We start from the raw sequence: 10,363 nt of genomic DNA on the forward strand, positions 1-10,363 counted from the left end.
AGGGGAGGGTATGGGAAAGAAGTGTGAGGGGAGGCAATGGGAAGGTAGTGTGAGGTGAGGGAATGGGAAGGAAGTGCAAGTGGAGGTAATGGAAGGAAGTGTGAGGGGAGGGAATGGGAAGGAAAGGGAAGGGAGCATGAGGGAATGGCATGGGAAGCAGTGTGAGGGGAGGGAAGGGGAAAGCAGTTGGAAGAGAGGGAAGGGGAAAGCAGTTGGAAGAGAGGGAAGGGGAAGGAAAGGGAAGGGAGCATGAGGGAATGGCATGGGAAACAGTGTGAGGGGAGGGAAGGGGAAAGCAGTTGGAAGAGATGGAAGGGGAAAGCAGTTGGAAGGGAGGGAATGGGTTGACAGCATACCAGGGCATTCCTGGGGTGATAAAACATGCCCAAACAGCAACAAATTCTTTCTCACCACCATGTTCAATATAAAACCAGTCAGGAGCATTTAAAAATCAAATGTAATGCAATATATTTGGTAAAGGGTTACTTGCTTGCAGACCATCCTCCCACGTAGTCCCCCTTACCCCCACGCATTCCTCCAACCTCCTCACAGTCCATGCAAAACATGCATACGCACCGGCAATTTACTCAACCTTTCACTTGCACACAAGTAGATGAAAAATGTTGCTTCTGGGACACCCATTCAAATGAATGGGGAAAGGCAAAAACTATCTGACCCAAGCCCCAAAAGTTAAAAAGGGGAGACTCACTTCCTCCCCCTCCCATACAAGCAAATGAAAAATTGAGACTTACTGATTAAAGCACTTCTTCCCCCCAACATAATCACAGTCCTTTCATATTTTCATTATATTCAAAGAGCAAAGCAACGAATATTTGTACATGTTCTACTTTTGGGAATAACTTAATTTTCTTAAAACATTCATTTCCATTGAGTATATTCAGAAATAATAACTTGGAACTTGGTTCTTGGTTTAAGTATCTTTGTTTAGCAGAGATGAAATGATTAACTTCTCTTAATGCTCTTGTCTGACCACCTCCTGAGCCACATATCATTTTCCCTAAGTGACGCACACTTTTTATAAGCTCCGCCAACTTTCCACAGTCCCCGCCCACTTTATGTAAGCCCCACCCACTTTTGGAAGGACCACCTACTCTTACATCATTTTCAGTAAAGCTCTGACTCACAAGGCTTGCCCAGGCTTGCCCAGGTAATTTACAAAGGAAACCACACCCAGTCATTCTTCTGTAAAGGCTTGAAACCCAGACTGAATTTAAACATCTTTTTACTTTTACTGAAAATGGACTGCTGTGCTGAGCTTGAGTGGGATGTCTTTGGAGTTCCTTGGAGTTCTACTACTTGTATGAAACTATACCTTCAAGTTGATGAACTGGATTGAAACCTCTTATCGATTGAGGTAAGATTTTCTTTTAATCTTTACAGATTAATTTATACATATATTAATCTTGCATTAAATTAATACATTGTTATTTTCTCTCCCAGGAAATTGTATCTGAGATGCAAAATGAAAACACTGTTTTTGATACAACTTGGGCTGAAATAGTTGATTGGTTGAATACCTTTTGAATAACCAAGACCCACAGAACAAGCTCTACCTTGATGACCCAGCCAAAGAGTTATGCCTTGGAGACCCACAAAATCCTGAAAAAGAGTTTTACATTGATGGAACTCACTGTGAGTTATCAAGGCAATACCCACCGAACAAGTTATACCTTGATGAGTCAGAAGATAAGTTTTACCTCGGAGACTCACAAATTTTTTTTAAAAATCAGTAAATGAGTTTTCCTTGGTGGTTTTAAAAATGAAAACTACCTTGGAGACCTCACAAATTTTGGAAAAATCAGTAAATGAGTTCTGCCTTGATGGTTTAAATAACGACCTTGAAGACTCGGGAAAAGGGTTCTGCCAAGATGGTTCTAAATATGGAACCTACTTTGGAGATGCAAAAATTTTGGAAAAATCAGTAAATGAGTTATCCCTTGGAGACATTGTAAGTTGGTTTTACTTTGGAGACTTGAAATGTGGTTTTATCTCAACTCACAATGTGATACCTATCTTGGATACTCAACAGAAATATGGTTATACTTTGGAGACTTTGAAAGTTGTTTTTATTTTGGAAACTTGAAATGTGGTTTCTACCAAGAAGACTCGGGGTTCTAAACCTATCGATGTGGTTCTTTGTTGGATGGTGCTTGATGAGAGCAATATCAAGAAAGTTCTGGGAAGAAAGTGCTGGAAAGTTCTCCCCCCCCCCCCCTTTATACTTCATCAAACCTGAAAGCCTTAAAAGACAGAATTGGAAGAAGAGGAAGAAAAAAACATTAAAAAAAACATATACAGTATTGTTGAAATACGTAATTAAAAAAAAAAATATTATGTTGGGTTCGGGTTGGGTTGGGGTTGGGATTTTGAATGTGAGGGTTAGGGTGGGGAAGGGTTGGGTTTGGGTTAGGGTTGGGATTTTGAATGCGAGGGTTAGGGTTGGGTTAAGGTTCTGGATATGAGGTGAATTGTTGAATGAATATCACACCTCACAAACTCATTTATTTTGTATTGTTATTGAACTGAAAGAGATGAAAGGAATTGGAAGGTCGTACAAAGAGATGGAGTTAAGAACTTTATTAAAATCATTGATGTTTTATATACAGTTCTTTGGACTTATAAATTTGGTGTTTCAAAGTGTGGGTTAGAGTTTTGTGTTTATGTAAGGATTTAGGTTGATTATGCTCCCTGTTATATTATCACACACACAAGCACACACAAACACACACCAAAGCTAAGCCTTTACTATGCAGCTGAGGATTCTGTGTTTGGGGTTCACAGATTTAAGAACGTCCCCCATTGCACACACACCAACAAACAAAAGTTAAGCCTTGACTAACTATTCAGTTGAGGATTCTGTGTTTGGGGTTCACAGATCTAAGAATGTCCCCCATTGCACACATACCAACAAACAAAAGTTAAGCCTTGACTGACTATTCAGTTGAGGATTCTGTATTTGGGGTTCACAGATATAAGAACGTCCCCCAATGCACACACATCATTTTTTTTTCACCCCGTCCTCTTGCTACCTGTTATACACCCCGGACTTGGTCCTCGAGTGTCCATAACGGTGTATAGTAGAGGGGAGTGAAGTGCCAACCGATTGCTCCCATGAGTATTATCTGCTTAGTTTTGTTTTTTTCGTAATTCCTGTGAATAAAATGAACCTAAAATCTCTTCTCCTTTTTAGTCATATAATTTGTAAGTCCAAGGAACTGTATCAATTACATCAACAATTTTAAAAAGTTCATTTGTCAATCACTTCGCATAACCTTTTTCAAAACATTTCCACCTATATATTCTCACTATATCACCAACTTTTAACTTAGGCTTTCTGACATTAATCTTTTTCATAGTCTAATTTTGTAAATGTTTCTGATGGCTTAGTCTTCAGTGAGGTATGATTCATATCATTGTACTTCTCTACAATGTCCTGAATTAAAGATAACCATTGTTGAGAACCGAGTTCAGTGAATTTTTTATATAGTGTGTTTTTTAAAGTGCGATTGAAACAAACACTCAATAACAACCACTTTTCCTTCATTAAAGGTGCTCCATAATGTAATGCTGTTATTTTAAAGTAAATTCATCCATGTTTTGTTATAGAACTCTGTGCCCTCATCAGACCACAATTTTTTAGGTTTTCTCTTGCTTTTATTAAATAACTGTTGGAAGGCTAACATAAGAGTATGACCTGTTTTGTTTTTCAAAGGGACAACCCACGCATATCTTCTCCTCAAATCAATAATGGTTAAAGCATACTTGTATCCCTTATCATTATTGAGTTCAATTAAGTCAGCTGACCAGATAAAATCTAATCATTTTGAATAAACCTTCCTTCTTTTGTCAGGACAGGCCTCTTGTAAGGTCAGGCCAGATTAGATCAGTGACTTGCTAAAGGTATCATGTAAACCTGTACTAACCTGTTCCATTGTCGGGTTGTCAGCGACTAAACCGTTTCCCCCACGAGGATTTTTGGTGAGGAGGGTGTTTGTATATGGACACCCAGCAGGATTAAAAACAAAACCTATCATAGGGCGGAGAAGCTCCTTGTGAGCCAATGGCCATCCATATCTAGTACCCAACTGTGTCTGCGGATGTCCTCCTGCAGTTGAGTTACTTCTTATTAGGAGGGTGGTCGCAGGATTTGCACTCCAGCCACCGTAAAACCCTTCATTCCGCAAAACACAAAAACGCAAAGAAATCTGAAAAACCACTCCGTGGAGTACCTCCTGTGCAGCTTCCCTTTGCAGGGCAGCTCACCGGATGATGGGATTGGGGAAAAGCCTTCGGGACTCCAATTTTTGATGACAGGAGGGAAACCATGGGGTAACATTCCCGGGTAAGATTGTAGGAGAGGGTGTCCGAGTGGTGCTGAGGTGTCGTCCACCAGACGGCGGTCTCCTTGGATTAACCTGATGTGGTCCTTTCATGTGGGCACCTGGAATGCACTATTCCTAAGAGAGGATGATCACCTGTCTCTGTTATCATCTGAGCTCAAGCGTTTGGACATCGGTATTGAAGCACTCTCTGAGGTTCTGAGACCGGATTGTGGCGAGATCATGGTGGGTGGTTACACCTACTATTGGTTTGGTCGCTCTGATGGTTACCATTCTAAAGGAGTTGCTGCAGCTGTGTTCAATAAGCTGACTCCAATGATAATTGAGGTTACACCGGTCAAACAGCGTATTATGAGACTAAGGATTCGTCACTCCTTAGGTGTCATTTCCCTGGCCTCTGTTTATGCTCCGATTGAGGCGAGTGATCTCACTGTGAAGGATGTATTCTACGCCATGCACGAGTCTGTGGTTGATCAGTGCCCCAGACGAGATACATTTCTAGTCTTGGGGGGATTTCAATGCGTCGACTGGAACTGATATGGATGGTTATGAGGTGTGTGTTGGTCCCCATGGGTCAGGAACTGTGAAACAGAATAGCACTAAGTTCCTTGACTTTGCAAGAAGTCATGGACTTAGGGTGGCCGGTTCATGGTTTCAGCGCCCACAAGCTCATCGCTGGACTTGGTATTCCAACGCTGGCGGTGTGGCAAAGGAGATTGACCATGTCCTCATTGATGGTCACTGAAGGATGATCCAGAACTGCAAGGTCAACCGGAGTGCTCAGTTCCTCAATACTGACCACCGGCTTGTTGTAGCAACACTGAAGTTGCACCTTAAATCCAGGAGAATGGTACCATCCCAGCCTAGGCAGGATGTTGGCAAGCTCAAGGATGAGAGGGTATCTGGGGAGTTTGCGAACGAGCTGAGTAGATATTTGTGGGGCCTTGTTGCTTTGGGAGGTCCTGAAGAGTTGTGAAGTGCCTTCAAGACCACCGTCCTTGATGTTGCCGGTGGATGTCTTGGAACTCACTGTTGGGCAAAGAAGAATTTTGTCTCTCAAAGGACACTGGATAGCATTGACTAGATAAGAGTCTCAGGGCCAGGCTGAATGGCAGAGCTGAGCTGTTCAGGGAGCTGAGACATAACACTGTACTTGCGCTAAGGGTGGACAAGGAGGCCTATGTGCGAGGAATCTGTGAGGGGGTAGAGCATCACCTATGGTCCAGTGATTTTCGTCCTGCTTACAGGGGAATTCACGCATTGTGTTCATTCAAGCCCACCCTCGGTGTACTGCAGTTAGAGCAGAGGGTGGTTGGCTCTCGACAGAGGAGTCCGATGTGAAGGGCCACTGGGCCGGTTACTTTGAGCACTACCATTGATTCTCTGGTCTTGGAGTTTGTTCTTTTGATGGATAAATGATTAGTCTGAGCAACTATCAAATTGGATTTCATCTTGTGATTCAACTCCTTTCAATGCCACTCCTTTCACAGCAGATGATTTCAATCCTGATTGAAAAACAGGATTAACCAGTTATTAACCAACAATTACCTCAGCCTCTTAAACTTTCCTTTTGTCATCCAATGAAGTTACATTGGAATATAACTACCATTGCCATTTAGTCTTTAACAATTTGTCAAATTAATATATTGGAAAAGATGAAATATTTTTGATCATTCATCAAAATCCACATCTTCCAAAAGAATTATAAAACGAATAGTATTTTTCCTCACAAGAAACTTCAACACAGGAGAAGACAATTCGACTCATCAAAGGCTGTAATATGATTGTAGCCTGTGGTTGTTTGTTAATGCTTATCCTTTTTAAAAGCTGAGCATCAAATAAAAGGAAGCAACACCTACCATTTTTAAAGTCTTTGTGGTATGACTCAGCCAGGGTTTGAACTACCACACTCCCACAACATGAGCAGACATTCTAACTATTGAACATTTCGTGAACATTGAGATGCCTCAAAGATATGTTAGTCAAAAATTGACTGAGTGACTACAGCTCAGATATGTTTTCCAAACATGTTTTCTCGTCTTCCTTTACCTAAAAGCCATGATTAGTATTATACCTTTTTCCTTTCATTTACAGTTGTAAAATAACAAAGTATGAATGTCTTGAACATCTAAGTAAATTGATGAAGGATAACATGGTGATGTCACCAAGGAGAAAGAAAGCAAACGCATTTCAAAAGACCAACCAACTTCTTGAGTAGTTTAAGATTTCATTATTACACCACATTGTTGTTTTATGAAATCAGAAGAATAAGAAGTTTTAGATTAAATGTAAATGTATTATTACCATGTCAATATTATACCTGTTAAATTGGAATACTCTCCGGGAGTGCAAGTAATGCAATCAAAGCAACAGACTGGCTCTCCTCTTTGAGGAAACTTTCGTGTTCCCATTGCGCAAGTATCACTACAAACTGAATGTGGAACCTGCAAAAAAGTACAGATGAAAATGTAGGAAAGGGGCACAGTCACATAAAAACACACCTGTACGAACTTTACATTGTAAATATAATTGAAACTGAGCGGGAATGCAGATATAATTACCCTGTACATGTGAAGCAAAAAGTGCGGTTAAGCAATTGGTTCATGCCCATCCATCTGTCTCATCAGTTTATGATCTTCAGTTTATGATTGAGGAACAACTTATTTAGCAACAGTTATTACATATTGTTGCGAATTCGTGCCCGCCGGCGTGCGAACGGCGACGTGACTCGAATCGCGGCACGTCGCCCACTGGATGGACAATTCTGTCGTGACCCTCTCGGACTAACGCCGGGAGCTAGTCACGGGTGGGCCTTTCGGCCTCACCACGATCGTGCCAATCGGCCACCCATGTGGGATAGGGTTATTCGCCAAACTCGACCTACCTAAGTACCCATGCGGAGGGTAGACCGGGCGATCGCACCTCGCCGCAGGTCGACTCCAGACACGGGCCGCTTAAGCGATCCGTTCCGTACTATTGGGATAACCGAGCGGTGTTATCGTCGGCCTCGACGGTTCCGATTAATTATCGGGCGTATTAAGCCCACTACCAACCCTTTACGTGAAGCAAGATGGAGATTCAATTGAAGAAAAGACGAAGCGAAACGGGAAAACAGTTCAACATGATGCACATTTATTCAGCGGCACACGGAGAGCACACATATACAATTACAACAATTATGCACAAAATGCAAATGTAACAAAAGAAACAATGACGCAGAGATACTACCGAATAAGACCGACACACGGCAACACTTAACAGTTTTACTTCACCAGACTGGCGCCACACACACACGTTTACACAGAAACAAAAGAAAAGGTCACCCTCAAAGACAAGGGGGCAGACGGGGCCTGTGGGCCAATATTTGTGCGGGACCTGAAAGAGCGGTCAGGTCCGCGAGACCGGGTGGGTGCAACCCGCGTCTTTGTGATGAGCCGCAAATGTGGCAGCGTTGCGGTGCCCCGACTTCGTGCTCCTTCGCGGGTTTCATTGGCACTGCTTGGAGTGGGGTGGGAACGGGGCCCCCTTTTCGCACTATCTCAGTGCGGGAAAAAGGGGGGGGGGAATTGTTGATGCTCTGGGGAAAGAGTATAGCTGGCTTGCTTGGGTCCCGTGACGAGCGATTCCACCGCGACCTCGTCGCCAACCGCCGTCTTCCTTGCCTCGGACCCGAGCTCCTCGGTCTCTTTCCCCAATTCTCCTCAGCCGACTGCCGAAAACCACCGGGACGCCCTCGCCTCCCGACTCCACTCCGCGCTCCAAACTGCCTCTGCCCAAGACTCTCTCCGCTCTTCTGCCACTCTCCGCTCTTCCAAAACTGACTCTTCCGAGATTCGCCTTGCGTTCGGCGTTTTATAGGCCGGCAGGAGAACCCATATGCAAATTTCCGGATCAGAACGAGCTTGGGGGTGGAGCCACGCTCGCCCATTGGACGGAGAAAAAGGGGTGTAAACCTCCCCTGATCCTAGAATTTGCATATTTCGATTCCACACAGACGCGCCTGGAGGCGGGTCCAAACCGCCCCGCACTTGCTAATTGGATGGATCAGAAGTGGGCATGTAGCATTCTTGATCCGAATTCTCCTCGGAAAGGCCGCATTTAGCACTCGCGGCTCGGCGCGCATCATGTACGAGCCCAGGACAGCCCGACGCTCAGTGCTCACAGGTGGTGCGGGAAGGAGAGAGGTGAAGGTGGTGGAGGGTTTAGGTGGTGGTTTATGGCCATGGTGCCATTTGGAATGGCGGTGATGCGATGTTTGCGGGAGCAAGTTGTGAAGGTAAAGATCGTGGCTGTTGGCGTTGTTGTGTGACGGTTGGAGCGTGGTTGGTTCAAAATAAAGATAGAACAGAAAAACGCCTATCTCAAAGCGTCGCAGCCCGAATGAATCAAATTTATTCCCTCTAAACAACGGGTTTGGGGCTAACTACACATGTACTTTCCCAATCGCTCCCAGCAGAGCCTGTCCGTGCAGGGGCTGTCATTCACCCAGCTTGTTCCTCCAAGACTCCATCTGGCTCTCATTGTTCCCTGGATGCACATGACTGAGTCCTGGGCTGCCTGGATATACAAAGCCCTTGGCTGAGGCGTTGCCTTCGAGCCGACCAGCATCCCAGCAGAGCTTATTGTTCATGGGTACTGCCTTCTCATTGGAGCACTGCTGTTGTCAGGCTGTGCTCATTTGCTCATCCGTGCAGGAGCGCACAGGTCCGAGTGGCACAGAAGCACTTTGATGCCGGCACCTCGCAGGACAGAATGGCATCCAACAGTTATGGTGGAGGCGATTGGTAATGTGAGTTTTGGCGCTGTAATATTGGTTTTGTAAAGAATGTTGCTTGTGTGTATGGATGCGCTGTTAAGAGATGTGGAGAAGGAGGGATAACTTAAGAGAGATGGAGAGAAAGATAAAAGATGAGTTAAAAAAGAGGAGTTCAAACATGCTTCACAAACACAATGCATTTATCTGTCTATTGATATGAGAGGAGAGGTAATGTAACTCAACAAAATACATTTATATATCTGAACTCCAGGGTTCCTTTATTTTTTAATGCAACTCCCTGGGGTCTTTGAAAACCTCAACAATATATATATATATATATATATATATATATATATATATATATATATATATATATATATATATATATATATATTCTAAGTTTGCAATATTACAAAGTACAAATAAAGAAATCAAATCAATGCAGTCATATTTCGAAACACTATACCTACTTCTTTTTGTTGCCCTTTCCAAATGATGGCATTGTTGTCTATGAAAAACTCTTTGCTCTGAGATCGAGATGATTTAAAATATCCAACAACATGAACATCCATGTGATTATTTTTGTTTAATTGCCAGTTGAGAAGTTCTAAATTAACGGGAAGATCACCCTTTTCATCCAAGTAGAATAATGTACCCATACTTGTCATGAATGTCACCTTTTGTAAGTAAAATAAGAGCTAAAAATGGTCAAAAAAGATAAATTAGTGATATTGTTAACAAGACCCAATCACATCTCTCACCCGTAGATGGAGTCAACAACCAATAAGCTCTCACCTAATCAATTAACCCAGGTGACTAAGATTATCAAATAAATTAACTCTTCCAGTCAAAGGAAACTGCTTAAAAAACAAGGAAAGCTCCACAAGATAAGAAGTACAACGTTTCAAAAACCCATTCTATGTTGTTACCCATTGCTGTTTCAAAACCTACCTGGGTTCCTTTACAGCTGCAGACATTCATAAATAGACATTCATTCCTTTACAGATGCAGACATACATGAGAATCCCAATGCTACATGCCCACTTCATCTGTCGTACCAGTTTCATCACTTGTTGGTGAATCATCAGTGACTGTGTAGACAGAAATGTGTACCACCGAGACTCCAATGCTTGTCATGCAATGCCAATTTAAGTTAACATAGAAATAACAAGACATAATCATGTCTCTCACACACATTTGGAGGGAATAAACAATTACCCAGGTGACAAGGATTATCAAATAAATT

The 10,363-nt window shown here is 42.8% G+C and overlaps 1 protein-coding gene across 1 annotated transcript in view; it reads right to left on the bottom strand.

Annotated features, from left to right (window-relative positions):
• LOC147034846 (extracellular calcium-sensing receptor-like) overlaps positions 1-8,991 on the bottom strand; it is a 45,813-nt gene extending 36,822 nt beyond the window's left edge. The window contains exons 1-2 of the mRNA XM_085857500.1: positions 8,899-8,991; positions 6,682-6,805 (exon numbers count right to left, since the gene is read on the bottom strand). Coding sequence (XP_085713626.1) covers positions 6,682-6,805; positions 8,899-8,991 — 217 coding nt within the window. The remainder of the gene's footprint in view (positions 1-6,681; positions 6,806-8,898) is intronic.
• Positions 8,992-10,363: the final 1,372 nt, after the last annotated feature.

This window comes from Eptatretus burgeri, chromosome 1, assembly GCF_056783735.1.
Source record: "Eptatretus burgeri isolate ZD-2024b chromosome 1, Ebu_testis_v1, whole genome shotgun sequence".
Classification (NCBI taxonomy): Eukaryota; Metazoa; Chordata; class Myxini; order Myxiniformes; family Myxinidae; genus Eptatretus; species Eptatretus burgeri.